The 22,473-nt window shown below is 44.9% G+C and overlaps 1 protein-coding gene across 9 annotated transcripts in view; it reads left to right on the forward strand.

The window, feature by feature from the left end:
• The window catches only part of Lmpt (four and a half LIM domains protein limpet), a 347,866-nt gene extending 325,691 nt beyond the window's left edge, over window positions 1-22,175 (forward strand). For all 9 annotated transcript variants that reach the window (XM_077682881.1, XM_077682885.1, XM_077682884.1 and 6 more), the window contains 5 exons: window positions 5,302-5,502; window positions 8,219-8,393; window positions 14,569-14,738; window positions 17,188-17,374; window positions 19,588-22,175. In XM_077682881.1, the coding sequence (XP_077539007.1) occupies window positions 5,302-5,502; window positions 8,219-8,393; window positions 14,569-14,738; window positions 17,188-17,374; window positions 19,588-19,745 (891 nt within the window). In that variant the 3' untranslated portion in view covers window positions 19,746-22,175. The remainder of the gene's footprint in view (window positions 1-5,301; window positions 5,503-8,218; window positions 8,394-14,568; window positions 14,739-17,187; window positions 17,375-19,587) is intronic.
• Window positions 22,176-22,473: the final 298 nt, after the last annotated feature.

Below are 22,473 nucleotides of genomic sequence, written 5' to 3' on the forward strand. Positions count from 1 at the left end.
CTGTGCGTTCCGCTTTTCGTAAGTTTTATTACTAAAATTTACTAATGGGCGCGCTTTCGGGGAAGGTTCGTGGACTTCAACATCTTTATTCGTAAAGGTCCTTTGTTGTCGGTCAAAAGCAAAATAAATGTTTATACAGATGTCAAGAGACGTTCCGAGTGACGTCGTCTGCAGTAGTCGGCTTCCTGTGTAAGCACGTCTACATCCACGAATGAAATAAATACCGCTAAAAGCGATAAGCGGTTGCGTATTAAGGGGCTCAATTTGAAGATTTTCGACAGATGAGGCAAAAAGTATAGGTTTACGAAGGTCCTGACGATGTGGCGCCACGTGTCTGGGGACGCTATGACTTGGTATGTTTCGATATGGCGCTAGAAGAGCCCTAATGCGTTTCGCATTCGGCGGATAAGCAGATCCGTATTACATAGTAGCGTTACGGGCATACGCAAGAAAACCTCATCTAAAGGAAATAGTAAGTTCATGTTGCCATTAGCTGCAACTGCCTTTTTCTCCAGGGTGCGGTTCTTAAGAATACCGCGGTTATTGATTGATGTAGTCAATATGTCGCGGCTGCATTGGTACACGAAACTCTCGTTACAACGAAACCGATTTTTACGAAATCTCCCTTTATTCGAAGTCTTTTACCGTCCCTACAGTATTCCGCTTTATCATTTCCGCTTTACTGGAGTATCGCTTATAACGAAGCGAGCTTTCTGTCGTGAGCACCTCGCAATAACGGCGTTTGCTATAGTTTGCTTGGGTTGAAGGATCTCTATCCGTTACCACACTGTAGACAAGAGGGCGTGGTCTTGCAAAACTCTCTCGTAGATAATTGGGATGAGCGCTTTCATAACACTAAAGAGGTATTGGGGCTTCTTTTTATCTACAGAACAAATCAGGAATAAAGATTTTACTGGCGCGGAGTATGGTAAGCAGTAGTAAGTCGGAAAATAAAAGCTGGATTTATATTGATCACGTGGCTGATGTGTTTCAAAGACGCAGATTATTGAGTGTAAACCTCTGCTTCCTTCCGTCCGTGCGGAAAGTTTAGGTGAAAAGTACTTACGATTGTAAAGCTAGCTCATTTCTGAACTCGCGAAAGAGATACCCGTACGCCCCCGGTGGAAAGCGCAGTCGGCTTACGTACGTAATCGGAGGATTACGGGAAGGATGGACATCACGATATTGCTCGTAGTCAGCGAGGGCATACGCAAAATCTTTCCTCTCGAATGAAGCTCGTTTTAATTAAAGATACTGTTAATGACGTCCGGCATCGTAAGTTGGTCGCTCAGCCCGGGTCCGTGCGACGCAAGGAATATTTCAAGCAAAAAATAACCGAAATCGTTAATCTCTGTGGAACGAGTAACGGTCCCGGCATTTTCATCTCGTACCACGTTGTATAAAGCACAAAATGAGCGGTTCAGCCTGTTAAAAATGTTGGGGTAATTTAGTGGCACATAAGTGGACCATTAGCCCTACTAAATTCTCGTATGCTAGGAGGCACTGGCACGACACGATCTGTTAAAATGACTAGGATATCTACTATAATCAAAGTGTCCCACAAAACCGTATCATTCATTTAGCAGCTACGTCTTACCGTGATTCTCTGCAATGCGCGTACAACAGATACGAACTTGCGGGTTTATTGGAATATTTGCTAGGAGCTTATTTCTGGCCTAATATACGGGTACTGTTTTCATCGCGGCGCGCGGCTTGTCGACTTACAACTATATTGATTAGGCGTTTTACAATTGTGTTTCTTTTACCCAAATTGCATGCGTGTTCTGGGCTTGTTTAAGAAATGTCATGCACGTGTCTAGTTCCCTTTGGTGAATCTCGGTAGTTCGGTGAATAAGGGTTTAGCGTAATTTTTCATTTAACTATCTAGCTAATGGGGCTCCGTGCTTGTGCAAGGAAGGTCATGCACACGTGGCTAGTTTAAAAATTGGGTTATTCCGGTCAAAATACGCGTCTTATCTTGTGTGTTCACGGGGAGTTGTTAATTTCACAGTCTAGGCATTGTTTTTCATTCTTGAATGCTAAAAGTTTTCTCGTCCGTGCATACCCTGTATCCGTTGTTTGTCGTCGGTGAAACATAATGATCAAGATGGCGCGCGATGTGGCTAGGGCAACACGTGAACACGCCAACGCGCAAACTTGCCGGCAGGCCCACGCGGCGGAAAGAAGGCGACAGAATGGAGAGAACGTCTTGCCCACTCGACCGAGATTTCCGGCTGCTTTCGAACAGAGTTGCTCTCGATATCTCCCACGTGTACTGTTCATTGCGATTACTGCGTACCAGCCACGTGCTGCTGGGATTAGTGCCTACATTCGGGATGAAGCTCGCCGCCCGTCGGATTGTGCGCTATTCGTAACCTGTTTGCGTCTCATCCAAGTAGCGCCTCGTAGCCCTACGAATGGGACTAAGAGAAACAGCGCCAAGAACAGCAGAATATCCGAGCATGTGCCGCGCTTAATCCCTTTACCGCGGGCACGCTTCTCCTAGGCTGCTTAGGGGAGACCCGGTTCACTCCTGACTTGAACGACGGACCACTACACCATACGTACCCGTTAAATTTATCGCCCCCCCCTCCCACCCCGCGTGTGTTTACGTCTTCAAGTCTCGCTTTTGTTTGTCCCAATGCAACTTCCTGAACGAATTAGGCTGTGTGAGCGGCTGCAATTGGATTTCCTGCTATTAACTTCTCAAAGACACGAACTTGTGTTAAATAAGCGCTACCGTTTGTTACGAGAGTGGAGTAAGAGGCAGCGTGGACGTGATAACAAAACAGCGTTGTTTTTCGCTGCTACAGCACGTTTGTTGGGCACGTTTACGGAACAAAGTATTTATGAATTTCCGTTAGGAGTACTCGCTTTTGAAGATTTTGTTATTGTCTTAGCGATTTGAGTTTGTAATGTCAGCACGTTTTCGAATGGCGCGACGTCAAAGCGGGTTGGATTGAGTTATTGTGAAAAAAAAATATTTCGGAACGTTTTTTGTTTGCGCCTTTTTGGTTTTTTTTTTTTGGTGTGCATGACAAGTTAAGAGGAATAGTAAAACAGAAGACGAAGGACAAGGTCAAGCGCATTTTCAGCATGTCTGCTGATTTTTTAAGTGCGAATGCACTTTATAAGCGACCCCAAACCTTCCACCGCCGGCGGCGGCGGCGGCGTCCGCAGTCCTCCTCTCTATATAAAAAAAAAAAAACAGCATCCGGCGCCAGGTTTCGATCCGAGGACTTTGCGGCGCAGCGCGACGCTCTACCGACTAAGCCACGGACGCGACGCTGAAATTAGTGTTAGTAACGCGCCTTATATCTTTAACGCATTCAAACTACGTCGTCAGCGGCGTGCGTTGGCGACTCAGCGGCGTTATAGCGGCTTGATAACTGCGTGGTGTACACGTGATACTACAAACCCGATGGAAGAGATGGAAGAGAAGGCGGCGAGGCGGTGGGCTGCGGGGGCCGAGCGCAAGCGCCGCAAGCGGGCCGACAACCGTGCATTCGCACTTTCACATTCTCCCCCTCGGGGAAATGCGGGGGAATTTTTTTGCGTTGTGTCGTTTCAAAAGACATTTAATTGTTTACCAGTCATCTGCAATGACAGGTGCGGTTTGACTTCGAAAAGAATTGTTATTAATTGGCGGTCACTGATTTGGTTGCACATATTTGGACGTGATATGAAGCATGAACACTGTGTAGAAACTAATGATGGCAATGCATGTCTGAAATTAATAATCCATAAAGTGGTACTTTTAATTATTACTGTGTCGTTCGCGACACCAGGAGGAGGATTTACTGAAAACAACCTCACTATTAAATTATATATCTGGCGGCTCGGGTGCCGTTGATCTAATTTTGCAGCAGGCTGTGGTTACATGAACCCTGTAATCTATCGCCCTAGTGAGACTGCGGCAGCCGCTCGCATGTAGAATAACCACGAAATAAATCGAGCAGCAGCCGATGGAGGGGAAAATTCTGGCGCCCAATGTGGGACGGAGGCGCCCCACAAAATAAAGGTTAAAAACATATTACCCATGCCTTTGCCTGCTACTTGTTAACTTCGCTGTCTCTTTTTCCTTCATGAAAACGTGGGAAACACCTTCCACCATATTCGGAAAATGGGATGTGAGGCTTAACCGGCTAATAACGGAAGAAAATAGTTTCGAGGCAGTTATGTTTTACACTGTTATTGTTCACACCGAAAGCTGCTGCTATCGGTAAAAGTCGCCCGTTACAGTTGCGGTGAACTGCCTGCGTGATAAATATACAGGGTGTCCCAGCTATCATGCACCAAGATTTTAAAAAAGAGTAATGGCGTAACTCGAAGAAAACCTAGTGGATAATGTTTGCAGTACTGTGGAGAAGCGGACAGCATTTTTTTCGTTAATGAGACTTAATTAATTAATTAATTGTAACTAATTATCTAACTCGCGAAGTACTGTCCTAATCACTAAAGTGTCAATGAGGCACTTGTAGGTACCCACGAGGGGCATCTAACTGCGGTATTTTCAGCGACGAACTAATTACGTACACATTTATTCCGACTGATAAAGAAAACCCGCAAAATATGAAAAATACCACGTGACGGCGCGTCCGCGCGCGTCGTAAAGCAACGCCATCAAACAGGCTGCCTATGAGTTAGCCAGAATAAAACAAACAAAAGAAAGAAAGAAGAAATCGCCACCGAGTTTGTGCCTTATCTGCACACGCGCCTTATCAAGGCGATGCGCTGTCTCTTCGGGTGGGTAACACCGGAAGCAGTTGCTTTCAATCAGCTTATTTGGGGACGCTGCTTTACAATGCGCGCGGATGCGCCGTCACGTGGTATTTTTCATATTTCGCGGGTTTTCTTTATCAGTCAGAATAAATGAGTACGCAATTAGTTCGTCGCTGAAAATACCGCAGTTAGATGCCCCTCGTCGATACCTACAAATGCCTCATTGACACTTCAGTGATTAGGACAGTAATTATCGAGTTAGATAATTAACTAGAAGTAATTAGTTAAGTCTCATTAACGAAAAAATTAGTCACCGCTTCTTCACAGTACTGCAAACTTTATCCAATAGGTTTTCTTCGAGTTACGCCATTACTCTTTTTTTAAAACTTGGTGCATGATAGCTGGGACACCCTGTATACGCAGTGACTTCACAAGTACTGTGCTCTTTATCTTTGGCAATGCTGGCTTCTTAAATAACTACGTTCTCGTGTAAGACATTTGGACGCGCTCCTCGCCACATATTTGTATGGCACTTGTTCTCATGGTGTCTGTTCCGGTTTTTTTTCTCCACCCACGCAGCTGATCTTCTCCGGGGAGTACACGAAGGCCATGAACAAGGACTGGCACTCGAGCCACTTCTGCTGCTGGCAGTGCGACGACTCGCTGACCGGCCAGCGATACGTGCTGCGCGACGAGCACCCGTACTGCGTGCGCTGCTACGAGCAGGTGTTCGCTAACTCTTGCGAGGAGTGCTCCAAGGCCATCGGCATCGACTCCAAGGTACGCATGCAACAAGATATCTCCTAGGTACGTTATCTCCCTCACCCGCCGCGGTGGCTCAGCGGTTAAGGCGTTGCGCTGCTGAGCACGAGGTCGCGGGTTCTAATCCCGGCCGCGGCGGCCGCTTTTCTGATTGAGGCGAAAAGCAAAAACGCCCGTGTGTGCGAAGTTTCGGCGCACGCTAAAGATCTCCTGGTGGTCAAAATTAATCCGGCGCCCTCCACTACGGCGCGCCTCATCGCCTGCGTTGCGTCGGTGCGTTAAACCCCACAATAGACTAGAACATTATCTAGATACCCTCGCACACCTGAGGGTGATTTCTAGTACTCCTCTTTAGAAATGGCCGGACAAATTTGTCGTGTAGGAAATGCCATTTGGCCTACGTGTGTGATGCTTTAGTAGCTTTATTGTACCTACGGGATACGTCTGACAAAGTCACTACATTCTCCTATTGGTATTTTACTCTAACAAACAGATGTCACTTCAATGTTTCGCACGCAATTCAAACAACTAGTGGATGTGTGTTGTTTTCAAATGCTGAACCTTCAGAAAAAAGAAATAAACGAAAGCCGAGTATGCAGTTCTTATGAGTAGATATCGATAGTAAGTAGCAAATGGGAAAAGTACGAGTAATATGTATTCGTCAGTGCTCGCCTAGAAGCGGTGATATTAGTGTTTGTTGTACTTGGTTAGCTTATGGTTGGCAGTATTCTAGTTTAGAAGCTTGGCTGTCTGTGGATTAGAATTCTTCAAACGCGGCGTACACGGCTTAATACTGATCTTTAATTATTCCGAAATTATGGGCGTATATGAGACTAATTTTGTTGCTATATTTTTCCTAAAGAAGACGTTCGCATTAACGTTCCTTCAAACATTTTGCTTTTTCCTAAAGATAAGTGGCATGGCGGCAACCTAACAAAATGCATTTAAAGCTGGCTATTTGCAATGTAAACGTCACAGCGCGGGTGCGATGGAGGCGTTAAAATGCGACGGAGGCATTCATAGGAGAAAGATCTAGCCGCGCACTGTTTACTCCGACCAACTAAAAGTATTCTGTAAGAAACCGTTTGGACACAAAAATAGGCATAGGAAAAGGGCGCATCTGTTGTAGAAAATTACAACAAATGTTTCGCTCTGAACATGGTGTCGACGCTGGCTTTGTATTACGCTAATGCATTCCCTTTCCCGTGTTTGAACAGGAATATAGCCAGTTGATTTTCAAAGCACGGGCGAGCCTGAAAACTTCATTTTACCTCAGCCGATAGGAATTGTGGCATACCTATGTGATCTAATTAACAGAGCTTATGGAAGGAATATGCCCACCCGCTTCCCCGGTCTCTACTTCTTCAGTGAGAATTGGTGTCTATCGGCGATAGCTACCCCAACGAAGTGTCTGATGCAGGGTAACAAGCGGTGAACAAATTGAAAATTTCCGTCATTCGAAAACTTTCAGTTCGAAATATCTAAATTCCCGTAATCATGCTACAAATTATGATAAGCCAATATGTGGTAGTTCAGTACTTATGCAGTGCATTCTAATCAGACTGGTATAATCGTGTTAGCCAATATGTTTTTTTCTAACAAATGTAGCTGGGAACAGGTTGAAGCAGCAGTTCACAATTACTCGGAAATTGTGGCTTTGTTAACGATTCAGAAAGAAAGACGCGTGTTGAATATGTGAACCATGGCATTAGACCATACTTGAATAATTTAACCCGGCCACAACACAAAGAGGCACTTGCTGAAGTGTCTGTTGAGAACTAGGACTGGTAATGCTGGGGCCTTACAAAACGGAGTACGCAAATCAAGACAGCCTTAACAAGCACTGCGAGCCGAGTAGATTGAAACTTTTGGGGCGAAAGTAGCGTGGGGTTGACGAGATTGGCCTAAACATTTCAGGCTTTTTAAGTTGAAGCAATGGTTATTAGCAGTATCAGCTGTGTTATGTTTAGCATCTGTTATGTGTCGCTTACTGTGGCGCATTTTTATTGTGCGCAGGGATCAAACGATTCGTAGTAACAGTCGCTCAACTGTCGCTGACGCACGTCGTCACGTTCGTCAATTTACGGTCAATTTACGTCAATTTACGCACGTCGTCACGTCGCTACGTGCGTTATATACTGACGCACGTTCTGTCACGTTAAAGCGTATTCGTCGCTGTACCCGTGCACACGATTGTCAGAGTTAGATATATAATTTTAAGTATAGATAGATGTGTCACTCATCCTGTCTGATGGAAGCGTAGTTTACCAAGAGCACAAAAGCAAATAAAGAGACAAGAGGATCACTTTGCAGAGCAAGGTATACTATCAAATAACAATAATAAACACTTAAGGAAACTAACGGCTGTTGAAAACACGTTCAAACTACAGTAGTGAGGTGCGAATAGGTGAGCCGCTGAATTGCCTATAAAGAAAACGCAAATGCGACTGTACTGAGGCAGAATGATCACGTAAGTGTGGGTGGTTGCTAAGTTTACTCGTGTTCGCTGTTAATCAACGAGCGAAGGTGGCAGAAAGCTTCTTCCCGTGCTATTTTGTCCTACAACGCATGTGTGCAGTGCACATGGCAGTTGTTCGCTGAGCTCGCGTCACGCTGCTGCTTGTCCCCTGGAACCGTCGCCATTAGTTTAGAGAAAAGAAGAGAAAAGTGCAAGCCAGTGGCAACCCGTGCCACTCGTTCCTTATTCCTCACTTTCCCGTGACCTGTGTTTCAGGACCTGTCGTACAAGGAGAAGCACTGGCACGAGGCCTGCTTCCTGTGCAGCAAGTGCCGCGTGTCGCTGGTGGACAAGCCGTTCGGCTCCAAGGCTGAGAAGGTCTACTGCGCTGCCTGCTACGACGCCGCCTTCGCCACCCGCTGCGATGGCTGCGGCGAGATCTTCCGCGCTGGTAGGCTTACCCCATTCCTGACACTCGAATGCTGCGTTTATCTAACAATATTTTCAGTGTTCTTTGGAACATCACTCGCTGGAAGTAGTCCTGGCATTTTTCGCAAGCACTTGTTAAGAAAGGAAAGTCCAGGCGACCAGACAGCGCCTGTGTTAGTGATCAGGGTGTTGGATGGCGTTTCAAGGTTTAGGAATTTACTAGGGTGCCCAACTTCTGTTTGCGTTATTACCTCGACCGGAAACGGCGCTTTATCACATGCCGCCGGATGAAAATTCGCGCTATACCGCTGTAAGCGATGCCCCACCTAATTTCGGAACTTTCAACCAGGTGCGAAAAGGAGCGAAATATTCTGACGTGCGTTAAGGAAACACTTTAAGACGTTTTCGAACTAGCGAATTTGACTGGTGCTATGCATACTAGTGCATTTTATGTGAGATTTTTTCCTCCCTCACGTTCCTATACTAGGCTGCTCATCATTCGTGTGGAGCGGGACCGTGGGGCGAGAAATGATAATCGTTTGGTTGAGCGGAACAGTTTTTTACATGATTTGCCAAATGGATTTTCGGGCAGTTTGTGTGATAAAGCAGATTAGGCAAGGTGCTAGCTACAATAGAAGAAGAAAAACAACCACGGATCAGAAAATGTCTTTACGTTTTTCTTGGCTTGGTGCGGGAAGTTGTGCAGTGGAAAACTAATTTACGCGATCAACTGAACAACCGAAGGCAGAAGTTTTGCGCCAGATGTCAAAATGGGTAAGTTCCGTAAATAGTGCTGATTCGGAAGTACTCTACTGTTTTGGCGACTTTTCCTCGATCATTTTTCACTCGTTTGCCGTAAAGCACCAAGGCCGTACCGTGCCTTGATATGGGTTCATCGCGAAAGGAATCGGTCTTTAGAAAGGGCATACTTTCACATATATTGTGGTAATAAGAACTCACTCAAAAACACACCGACACGCGCATGCGCGCGCACAGACTCACACACAAAGAATGGTAACATTGTTTCTGCGTATCTTTAGGGTTATATGCCAAAAAATAAAGTTCGGTTTTCATTTACTTCACAATGTTTTCGTAGAACTGAAAGTGATTAGTCCGAGAATTTTCCTTTTCATGTCGTTTTTATATAGTACGGGAACTGGGTTACTTTTGCGTACTCATCTCAGCAGGCATTTCGCATCCTTTCTTAGAGAAATGCAGCCCTTTTCAGGTGGCTATATGGGATACTAGAACCAAGTGCTTATTTATTGGAGACAGTTTACAAATCGCAATCATCACTTTCGCCTGTTGAAATGTACCATGAAAGCCCAATGCAGTGATACAGGGCAACATCAAAACTTACGCTGCCGGCCAACATTGTTGGGGACCAGGTCAGGCGGGCACCCTTTGACAGGCAACGCTGTTCGATTTATCCAGTGGGTATGGCTCCGAAACTTAAAGAAACATGGCCGACTGGCGAATATAAGACACTTTGTTTTCTGCGATGTGCGCTGTGTTTGACCAAGAACTATGCCTTTAATGACATTGTCAGAAGTTTAACGGCATTGAATAGTACGGGAACTGTGGTTACAACTAATCACAACCCGTCGGATTTTTATATGAAGGGCCCAGGGTTGTTGATGGCACTGGAATTGCATAATTGCACACGCCATCTTTTCGCCCATCTGCACTGTTTCAGAAATGCTTGGAATATAAAGGGACTCCAAATGAGCTCAGTGCTGGCTGCCTAGGTTTCACAGCATTCGCCAGATGGCGACAACCCATGAACGTAACTCCGTTGCCTGTCGAGGTGTCGGCCTGCGTTAACGACCGTCGAACGCGCGATCGTAGGGCACGTTTATCGGTCAAGTGGCTGGGTTGCTTAACATGGAAACGCCACTTTATTTGAGAGAACCCACAGACTGGGTCGGCGCCTAACGCTTCTAATGAATACTGCGAGTACCTTGGGGAATGTGTGTTCTTGAACATTTGCTGGACATTTCAGGAATGTTATCTCTTTATTTTTATATGAATGTTGTAGCTGGTAATCTGACCTTTCGACTCTGCGATCAGTACTAACTCCTTTGCTCATCCTCTGTTGTGTAACACGTGTTACATCGTACAGGTTGCCAGGTGTAGTGAAGCGGGGCGGACTGGCAATTACCTGATCGCAATCGTAATTGTAAGCCTCAATAAGCCCATTTGTTAAGCTTAGCACAGCTGTGCTAGGTCTCGCCTCAGAAGGCAAAGGTATTTGCAGTGGCATCGTGCCAATGATCCTAACAATCGATTCTTCTCCGAGGTGTAGCACTTGGACCTAAAGATAGCATCGCCCTGCACCGACCCGACAGTCTTCGGTGTATAGAACGAGGAGCGAGGGGCAATCGTCTGCGGTGGTGCCATGAGCAAACTGCTTACGTAGGATTATTGGCACGGGGATAGCAGGGCGCGAACGAAAGGGAGCTGGGCACCAATAATGTACGATGGGCCGGCGGCGCGCCAGGCCTTTGACCCCTTTTCTCCGCGCCCCTCATCATCCCTTATGCCGGCGGGATAGGCGGAGCGTATACTCTTCCTTTCTCTCAGTCGGGTAACACGTTGCGCAAAAAATCTCTGCAGAGGCGAGTGATGAGGAAACAAAACGGGCTAGTGAAGGCAGAAAAAGGCTCGCAGGGATCAATAAGGCGCCTTCTCAATCCGTTGTCGCGTTAGGGTTATTAGGCAGACGACCTCCAGACGGGTGTGTAACCGCGTGAGTCTCGCGTCCTGTGGTCGCCGTGGCAACGGGGCTGAAGCAGCTCGTTCCCGTTTCGGGATCGAGGGAAAGGGTAAAAGAGGAAAGGGGATTTTTCAGCTGGGTGTGGCACCAAGAGAGAGGAGTCCCCGCCAGGGCTCGATATAGAGTGGTCGCGTCTTGTGTATCTGGCCGAGCCCCGCACCGCTTATAAGCAAAGCGAGCGTCTCTTATATCGCTGCCAAAGAATAGCTGCGGCCGCCGTATAGTTACTGAAACAGGCGTGTTCGCTAGGCAGTCTCCCTTGTCGACTTAGTTACCTTAGCGCCCGCCGCAGGGAATGTGTCTGTAAAGTTGCAACTCTGCTGACCCACTGTAGTTAGTGTAGTTAGCTGTTGAGGCTCAGTCGTAGACGTGCTGCTGTCTTCATAGCGGCCTACGTGAAGTGCTCCAACTCGATTCCCGCCCATTTTAGGCTTCCCATTGTATACATGCGACAACTGCGCGACACCTGTGCGCGCATGTGCTACGCATATTATCGCGCCGTTTGCCACGCCCCATAAGCAGCCAATTCCCGTCGGACCACTGCTAACGAAGTTGTGAAGTTCTGGAGCGACGACCTCTGTGAGTGACCGATCGCTGCGAAACCGTAGCTACCACCGACGACTTATCGGCCCGTTTTCGGATGGGGCGTGAAGCCGACGAACCGCCGGAGACGTATCGCCCGAACGGTCAGAGTCATTTGTTTATGCAGTTGTTTAAAATATGTATATGACTGTAAAAGCGGTAATCTGTAATGGGGCTGGTGTGTGTACTCCACGTGAAGTGATAAACTTGAACGAACTGATCCAGTAACTTTGAAACGTTGTACTTGATGACTTTAATTGGCACTGTGCAATAAAAGTTGTTTGGGAGTGTAGGAGATTTCTCGGGCGAGTTTTATTTCGTACGCGTTGTAAGGTAACCAGGGGGGTGGACGACGTTTCTTTAACACCAGAAAAAGATTAGCGACGACGTTTGCGGTTTGGATAATTGGCATTGCTAATATAATCACACAGGGGCTGCTTTGAAGCCGGTAGTTCGACCGTTTGAATTCGCAACGTACAGAAAGCCAGGCTCACAGGTTTGACGCAGTTAGTGACGCTTTATCACTGGTTTGTGAACACACTTTGGAAGATTCGAAACGCGTAACTTTTGTCTTGTTTTGAGGAAAGGATTCACTATTTGTGCGCATAGATTTTCTTCCAGAAATTAAGCAGTTCGACGTCCGGGGGTAAATTGAAATCTGAATGTAATAAATAAAACTGCAACTAAAAGGTGTGCAAAAATTGCGAAGAAAAAGCTACTATGTCGTGCACACGAATATATGGATTAGCCTGGGGTCCTTGTGGGCATTTGTTCACTCCTCGTCCGTCCGCTGAAGAAAGAGGATGAGGAATAGAAGTTCATTGAACAGAGAAGCACAGGAAAAACGAACTTTATTTAGAAAAGTTTCCTTGCAGCCATTGGGGGATGAGGAAAGAGCTTAGGCAGGAAAATAGCATTTCTTTTGTCTTTCCTCGACTGCTACAATAGGTTTAGTTGAAAACACAGCCTTTTTGCTTGGCCTTTATGGTATGGTGCTTTCGCTAGCAAATCTAGTTTCAACGGCCGTTAGCCGAGCAGCACCTTTGCATTACGACATTCTAAAGAGCCTAATGAAGACAGTGCTTGTTAACCGTTCGATGCCCTTTTGAGTATGGTGGCTTACGTTAGAGGAAGCAGCAGAATCTGTCTTTTAAATCGCTTACGACTGCTAAGTGTACCGCCGGCAGCTTTCATAACTTTGGTTTTCGGTTTTTCCGCGGCAAGCGTCTTAGTCAAGAGCAATGAACTCATCCTTGGAGGGGAATTGGGTGTTGCGAGCTTTCTCTCTAATTACAGCTAAAACACCGTCTGGGAATGTGAGAAACCGAGACACTGCACACTTCCAACGCATCAAGGCTGAGGTTTCGCTTACGTGTTTTTTCTTCGGAATTCAGGATTTAAGTGGTTGGAGGATTTAAGTGGTTGGATTGCAAAGGGACCCTAGGCGGATCCGTTTTCGGGTTTTTCGTTTCTGAGGGCTTCACACACTTGCTGTCTTTGTTCTTTGGAATAACTTCCTACAACCCAAGAACAGTAAAAGGGAGGATGGAGTAAAACGTTGGGTAGAGTTTCTTAGGTTTGCTCCGGTGTGTTGTTCAAGTTTGTAAGAGTTGGTGTGCTGATGATGAACGGTACCTAAATATATATGTGTGCATTGGAACCACCTGTGAATATCCTGTTCCTAAATGTAAAAAGTGCGTGGACGTAAAGGGAACAAAACGGCTTGTCATTCTCAGTAGGAGGGAAAAATATCTGCGGCATTACCCCGAAGTACATATGCGAATCTAAAACTTATGGGAGTTGGTAGAGCGTTGAGACATAATCGATTGTAAGGACAATAGCAGCCGCCAGTACGCCGAGCGCTGCAGTAAAGTTGGATTACCCAATATTGCTCTAAAATAAACATTCCGGAAGCGTTACAATGGGATGGCTTTCTTAAACAATTCAACTTTCACCCACTTAGTCCTACTTTGTGATTATATACGAGGCTGCGAGAGCTCTACAGGAGCTTGTCTGTGTGTCCATCGATTCAAAAGAACAAGCCATCGGTGCCGTAAACAGGAAGAAAACTTCAGTTATAACAGGGACCATAAAGAGTTTACAATGGCGTAGGTTCTTGTATAACTTATGCCTGTACTACACGGCTGTATTAAATGCCTTCCAACTGGGGTAGCAAGTTAGGCATTTTAGCCCAGCTAACATCGCCAGTCTTCATTAAAGATCGCTCTCTCTCTCTCTCTAAATGCCTTCCGAAGGCCGTTGAACCAATCGTCTATCGAGTGCCCAATTGGAAATACATAAGACGCAGGGGGGGGGCGAGAGTCCAATTGTCAATTGAAAGTTACCGTGTAGCACCGGCATTACACGAGTTATACATTGCCTTATTACATAAAAGAGCACTCCGGTTACAGGGTTAACATATTGCGGTATGGGCCAGAGAGTTAAAACGCCATCTTTAACGTAGTGAAGGGAATATTTATCAGCACAATGTAGTCGGAGGTGGGCGCCCGGTTAAGTACTCTTGCCTTAACAACCAGAGTGTGACGTAGTTCTGTAGGTCTGCTTCAGAGCTGTGGGCACTGAAGTTTCGGTGATGGCGACATGACTTTCTCAGTTGTTCGGTCGTCGTGCGATTCTTCCACAAGGTGTTTGACTTCAGACATTTGGTCGGGCTAAATAAACTCGACACAACCATTAGGAACATATTATTCAGTCATTACAAGTGCACGATTTTGTTTTATAGAGCGACATGAAAACAAGTCTCGCTTAGAATGGCACCGACTGGCACTTTTTAAAGTTTCTGTTCGTCCCTTTTCTTCCCTTTTTTGGGTGGTGACAGGCACGAAGAAGATGGAGTACAAGGGCCACCAGTGGCACGAGAAGTGCTTCTGCTGCTGCGTGTGCAGCAACCCTATCGGCACCCGGAGCTTCATTCCGCGGGACAATGATATCTACTGCACTGGCTGTTACGAGGACAAGTTCGCCACTAGGTGCATTAAGTGCAACCAGGTACGTTTCGTCTACTATCGCGTCACTTTTGGCTTCATTTCTACCATATGTTGCAGTGCTTTCTGGGATCTGTGTGTTTTTCTGTCACCGATAGGACCAGGTTTCAGAAAATGTTTTCACGAGTTCTCTTTAGCATGTTTAAATACATTTGGGTGTTAAATACATTCGGGGAAACTTACATGTTCAAAATATATAACGTAGCAAGGTTGCTCAGAAATATCGAAACAGTAATACCGAATTTTCATCTGCGGTCAAACCTATGCTAAGACATTGTCGGGCCTCGGTCGACTGTTTTATTTTTATGCTGTTGTGTGGGACGTTGTACTAAAACGCACCTAATTGGTTCTACTCCTTTATTAAGGAATGGAGTTTAAATTTTCTGGCGTTTTTCCTTATATCGTTTTTCTGCGTGTACTGGTACAAAAGGAACGATATCAATGTAGCTCCATTTTTGTGGCGTTGATATTAACACGATCACTAAGGCTAAGCTGTGGGTGTTTCTTGAGAGCAAGACCCGCGGGAAATAAACGACGCCCAATGCCGAGTGCACATCTCCAAACCTCAAGGATCAGTTCTCCTCACGAATAGATAAAAATAAGATCCTGGATAGACGCGGCTAAACTGTGAATGTGCCGTCGTCGTAACAATCATGTCTGAGCCACAAATAACACTTTTCGATGAGCAAACGAGACAAAGGTTATAAGTGCAAATCACCAGCAGTTGCTGAGCGGAGGAGGGCCTGGTCAGCGATCCAGGACTTGTGTCCGCATTCTTGGTCTGTCCGGCTCCACGTGTTTCCTCGACTCGGCTAAGTGGAGGATGCCCCAATGCTTTTACATGCGACAATAGCTTTCAAAGATCTTTTGGTATGGAGGCTCGATTAGAGGAGGAAATAACAATATCAGGGACACTGGTTCGAGTCGCTTGGCTTGGACAGGGATCAACTTAAATAATAATGTGTGAACATGTGACCATTTCTGCTACCAAATTACAGTAGTTTAATTGTGTTTTAGAAGGAGCTTGGACTTTAAATGTTATATGCTATATCTACGCGCGGTTGGAACTGTAGGTGACGGCTTTAGCGTGTAGAGGTAGTGGCATATTTTTTGTCACTGCGGCATCCAAAAACCAAGAGGTTATGGTTGAGATTCTACACTTCTTAAGGAAAGCAGCAATTTTTAGGAGTTTCGCAGCATTAAAGAAACTTAAGCATTCATTAGCGACCTCAACGGAAGGAGCATGTTGAGGGTGGCACAAGCGTCAGTGGGAACGTAGAACTACCAGCGGGGCTGCTCAAAATTTTCAGAAGAGGTTGCGCCGGCACAAAATAAGGAAAATACTCGGAATAAGAGATCGACGGCATTCTTTAACACCCAAATGTTAGCCATGAAGGCAAGAAATGCGTCCTGGAAAACTTTGGAATGTTCAAATAACCTTGCTGATCGAAAGAGTTTGTTAATATCGGGTAACTTTGTTTGAAAACAGTATTACAGAAAATAAAATGAAAACTCCCCAGCAAAAAATACAAATTTTTATGTGATCCTTTGTTCAATGCAAACCAAAGTATTGTGCAGGATATGAAGTTGTTAAATAAGGTTTAAAGACAATGATCCAAAAGTAGGCGCGGATTCGGGTTTAGGATGCCGTTAGGACGGGAATGCATTAAAGTTAATCAAAGACAGACAAGTAGCTTGTTGTCAGTTAGAAACAGGGTGCAGACCTGGGAGTCACATTTCGGTGAATGTCAGCCAGGATATTTAGCGCCTCTGCTTCCATAGGTGCGTTGAACCGGTTGTGTGGTCAGTATCATAATCAAGGACATGTTATACACGCACGGTGCAAATTGAGCTCTTGTTTGCGAGTGAATTGCGTATTCAAATCCCCTAATTTTATGTCATTCCTCATTATTATTTGAAAGATTTACCGTATTTCTAAAGCTCAGGAGTAGACAAACCCATGGTTCCTAGTGTGGATCGCTCACGCGTTTCCAGGTTTTGTCAACCTTGTGTTTTATGTAAGTGTTCTAAACATTATTGCTCTACATCATCATAACTCGCATGGGTAGTCCGAATTGATTAACCAGGTATATTCTTTAACACTCAGATAGTGTGCAAGAAGAGAAGAAAACAACTTGAAACAAGAAAACCAGAAGACAAGAAAACAACTTGAAACAAGAAAACAACAAGAAAACAAGTCAAAGAAATATTTTAGATAAATGCTTAAATATCGGCTAACCACTTTATTCAAAACTGCGGATAGGTTTTGAATAACTGCGGAATGGTTTTGAACTGGTTACCCGATGGGGGAGGGTGGCCACTGCTCTGCAGGAATTATTTGTTTACTTGTGCAGTGGTATTCGTTCTGGTGGGGTTTTTCGGAATCAGCGGCTGCTGTCCTATATTGTCATTGTAGTCGAGCTAATGTTTATCTTTATTCACTTGCTGTGCAGATCATCACCAGCGGAGGTGTGACGTACCGCAATGAGCCATGGCATCGGGAGTGCTTCACGTGCACCAACTGCAGCGCTTCATTAGCTGGCCAGCGATTCACGTCGCGCGACGAGAAGCCTTTCTGCGCCGAGTGCTTCGGCGAGTTGTTTGCCAAGAGATGCACTGCTTGCTCCAAGCCTATAACTGGTGAGTGGCTAGCAAGAGCACACTACGTGCTACATACGTGGACGCATAGAATTATAGGTGAAGTTTTCCTGGCCTGGATGCAGCTGGTATGCATTTTCACTTCAGAGCTAGTGTATTGAAACGCCTAATTGCGGCAGTTCTAGTTATGAGCGAAAGAGCCCTGGTGATGCAACACCGCCAAAACGTTTTTGGCAGATTTGTTTGTTTGTTTGCAGTATTCTTGCTCCTAGCAAGGTGTTTCTGTTTTGTCCAGCGAATCTCGGAACTAGAGAGCTCTGCGGCCAAGGCTTCGCCATGAGGATGCTTTTTGTTGTGGAGTACAGGATCTGCGGAAGCAGTACCCCCAACCGAGAGGAATTAGATAGGCGTCAATGGATGACTATGCGCTGAGTTAACACCTCTCGCTCCCATATGATGAGGGTCAAAAAAAGAGACGGCTTGCCATTTTCTACGAAGACGGGAAACCTCGGGGCCATATACGTGCTCCGTTTTTCCGACTCAACTTCAGGCATTAAATATGTATGCTTCGGACGGGGCTGCCCGGGAAAGCACTACACCCAATGTGAATACCATAGTTTAACAATTCACCTATCCCTCTGAACAAACGTATTCAGGATCAGTTATGCATAACGTGCGCACAGTTCATGCCTTACGTTAGTATTGGTTAGAGGCACACAACCCGTGCTTTTTATCTTTCTTGTTAGGCTGGGAGGGGGGGGGGGGGGGTGCTTCTCTTGCGCCTGTTAGACAACGGTTGGCAGCCTGAAATAAAGATGCCTTTCAAGAATCCAATGCAAATCCCGAAAGGTTTTGAAGCTGAAAGAGCACTCTGTATCCTTCAGGGGTCGCATCAGGGCACCACGAAAAAAACTACATCTGAAGCAGCAATATTACAGCGCCGGATCTGAAAAGCCGCATATCCTGTGAAAAAAAAACATCAACAAAATTACTTCCCTTCAGCGGCGTTCAGCTTTTCAAAGCAATTATTCGCAGTTTTGGCCATATGCACCGGCACAAGCTGCAAATTTCACTCATTTTTGTTGTCTTCTTCAAATCTTACATGCCTTTCCTAGGCTTCGTTTCGTAGAACTTACTTATTTGGTGTTCGAAAAAAGCCAGAATATTAGCCGCAGCTTTTTAACTATAAAAGTTCCCGTATCTTTTTATCATACATTCTTAATTATCATGCATTACTTACCCTTATTTTTGTGCGCATAATTAGGAAACGCAAATGAGGTAACTGGTGGAAGATTTTCTCCTTTAGTTTACATTGCTAACAAGACCAGGTGAAAAATCGCGCGTGTACTTTTATTCGTTATAAAAATAAACTGTTTGATGTAGCAGTTTTACGCAAGTTCATGTGATGTTCGTGGTTTTATTGCTCTGCTCTGTTTCTGTCCGACGTGAAAAAACAACAAAAAGTCGACTTCTGTACTACGACTGTTCATAATTTTACAGGGTAGTTGGGGCATTTTAGATGCTTCCTTGATTCAGTTTTTATGTCATTGACCGAAGCTTAACTGCTACTGTTTACATCAATAGAACTAGCAGGACCGGTAAAGAACGTCTTGGCGGAATTTTCTTGGGAGCACAGTTATGCAGTCGGCTTCGGAGTCCTTTAAACAAAACAAGGGAAACATAGTGTAATTCAGTCATTGTAGTTGTAATCTAGTATTTCTTGTCAGTAGACATTGCTGCGACAAGTTTTGAGCGAGCAGGTACGGTACTCGGCTGATGCATATGGCTCTTACATTGCGCTGCGCGAATATCTTCAGCCCTTTTATCCTGACAATATGTTAAATATTGCTGTTTAATGTTTGTTAGGCAAGGTTTGTTCCTTTAAATTCTGTGACACACAGAAGTGTGTAATTTTAAAAAGTATTTGTCTTCATCTTGTAGTTTTTGTTGCTTTTTCTTGGATGACAGCGCCGCACCATATGAACGTGAGCCTCAATTCGCCAAGGTTAGACGTAAGACATGTGGTGGAGGGCTGCTTCATAATATTTGAGCAAGCTGGCAACGTTTTATTGGCGCCAGAAATCTTTCATTGAGCGGCGCTATTAAGTTTCTCTTGCGTAAGATATACGAGGAGGCTACATAGCCATTTGAAGAAAACAACATATCCGGTAGACTTCACGTACACGCTCTAAAGAAGAAAGTCGCTTTATTACCCTTTCCGCCAGATTTACTGAGATAAACATCTGCCGTTACAGGAATTGGCGGAACTCGTTTCATCTCTTTCGAAGATCGCAACTGGCACAACGACTGCTTCATCTGCGCGATGTGCAACAATTCCCTGGTGGGCAAAGGTTTCATCACCGACGGACCTGACATCCTGTGCCCCGAATGCGCTAAGCAGAAGCTAATGTAACTCTCCACCCACGCACCAAAGCAGGCGCGAACTATACGGGGACACTAACGATACGAACCCATTATTTAGAACCTTGCGACACCCGTTAAGAGGTATGTGCTGAAATTGCACAGTGGATACAGCAACGAGTTCCTTGAGCTGCAGCAGGCTTCCAGGGCAAAGGAAGCAATCAAATGTAATATAATACAGCGGTGCCTCATTTGATGCATGCTTGGGATCTAACACTAATGAAGGCATGCGTCTTTGCGTGTAGCTGATGGCAGCCACCCAATATGTACCCACGAGTATCCTTTTAAGGCGGGGTGTGAATCGCAACGCAAAGGTATAAAAATTTCTTGTAGTGCGAAGGAATGGCGATGAAAAGCATTCCACAGAGGCTTTCAGTTACCACTGCAAAGTGGCTATGAATTATGCTGTTTGATCTTTAGTCATGCATCAGATGGGGCTCTCACGCTCTCGTAATGAGCACTTGTGTGATGCTTTTTGTTGATGTTTCGCTATAAAGAACTGAATTCTGCCTTTGGTGCTGAGCTTTTCGATGTTTTTCAGCTAAACTGTCAACGTTTCATCTGAGCTAAGCAGGTGTGGAGGTACACTGACCATGTTTTGCAGCCCTCTCGCTCGTTATTTCACAAGAGACAAAGTCACGCAAAACAACGTTGGCAGCATGTGCTGCGGCTACTGCATTGTTGCTTTATTCTACTTTTCTGCTATTTTGATTTCCCAACAATAGTACGCTGTTGAAGTTTACGCTATACCCTTGTTTCAGTTTTCAACAACGAGAACTGTACGTTTTGTAACGATAGGCAACAATAAAGCTTTCACTATAAGCACCATTTTCAGTGCAAGTCCTTTTATGTTGTGGTCACATTCTTCAAACTTGAGTCTTGATTCTCGTAGACGCAATGTCATTATTGTGCGCACATTATTTTTCTGTTATTTTCTTTCATTTATTTCATTAGCTTTGCCAGGTGAACAACGCAAGCTTGACATGTTATTTTTCAGGAATCATAACAAGGGTAGTAGGTCTCGAATCACACCGGTAATTGTTAGGCTGTACGATTGAATGAATTAAACTATTAATCTTGTAAATAGCGTGATTTTTGATTCTACGGAAAAATCAGTTTCGCCACCAGAATTGCCTTTCCACTGAGCACACACACACACTTCGTAGGGCTGCGCATATACCCCACAGTGCCGTCGAGAATTCGTAGTTGCTTGCAAAAGCGCGTTTAGAGCGATCATTTCTGAAGTAGCTTCGAGGAGTTTCCTTCCCTATCCAGCATGTACATGCTCCATGATGTTATTTGCGTTTAGTATGACTGCAAGCCTTATGGTTCGTTGTGTCTGTTAAAAAAAACGTTGCATAGTATACGTTGGAGAATAATAGAAAAAAAGTGTCACTGTACTAAGTTTGTCCACAGTTTATAAATTGAGGCTTCATTATTTGGTAATCCTGCATATGCTATTCATTGCCGAAAGCTTTGTGCCTGTGCTTGCAAAATAGGATGTGTCGTTGTGTAAACATGTGTGAGTTTATTTGTGGCTTGAACTACTGACTGTGATGAACGTTCATTTTTGTGTGGGGGTTTCGTGGCTATCGTAAACAAGTCATGCATCTAGAGTTAGTGCGGCCACTAACAATGCCTTGGCGATTATATGTGACTGCAGCCTTAAATTCACAGCCGCAAAGTGCATGCTTCTGTATGCATCACCTATTCGGTACTTAAAAAATCCGGTTGACATTTTACAGTTCCTAAGTTCGCGAAGCTTTGACACATGTGTCTTAACGAAATGGAGTTACTGTAGTTGCCGAAAGGTTTTATAGATTGCTTAAAGACGCTGCTAACAACATCTGTGCTTTACTCGATGGACACACAAAGTACTGAACCAGAATGAATGGTCATTTGAGAAAAACACAGAAAGTGAAGGCATTTATCACCATTGTAAACACAAACTGTGAAATATATAGTAATTGTGGAGGATTGACTGAGGTGCATGGATATTGTGGTGCAGGAATAGCTTGTGACTACATTTTGTAACTAATAGGTATGCTTTGCGTGCGTAACATTTCATAGTCTATCACTTGCTATGCAAGCAAGTGAGCTGAGTTCTATTTTTCTGCACGTTTAAACCACATGCGAGCATTAGCTGCGTTTCTAGTAACGCCGCCAATAGCCTGTACAAATGCACTTGTTTAGACCAAGTTGCCAGCTTGAGCACCCGGTGTGCTACCTGTCTTTCAGCCTGCTTCCGTGTTTGCAAATCACAGTTGACGCTTTACCTGTTGCCCTCTTGTACGATGTCGGTTTACGATGTCAGTCTGCTTGTGTGTACGTGCTTTTTTTGAAGTCTTTACTAACACTGTACGTTCTGCACTGACGAAGAGCACAGCTCTCCCGAGTTGAATAAATTTTCACTCAATGCTTACACGCGTGCTTCGTTTTACTAATTGCGATTGACGCTGCAACAGCCATTAAGAAGATGACTAAATACCGCTCTATGGAACGAGCTACCTTATTTAGCTTCGACCATGATTATTTAAAAAAAAGGTGCGCTGGGTTTGCTTACAAAGACAGACACAGAAAAAAGCACACTTTCACGAGTTTTTTTCGAGTCCACCTTTGTGAGGATACCCAGCGCAACGTTTCTTGAAAAGAATGTTATGCCAACTAGCGGCATCAAGCATTACTGAACTTCGAATAGGAGCACTTCGGTTGTAATTTCA

The sequence above is a fragment of the Haemaphysalis longicornis genome, unplaced genomic scaffold, assembly GCF_048455015.1.
Source record: "Haemaphysalis longicornis isolate Haplotype H1 unplaced genomic scaffold, Haemaphysalis longicornis Haplotype H1 scaffold_9, whole genome shotgun sequence".
NCBI lineage: Eukaryota > Metazoa > Arthropoda > Arachnida > Ixodida > Ixodidae > Haemaphysalis > Haemaphysalis longicornis.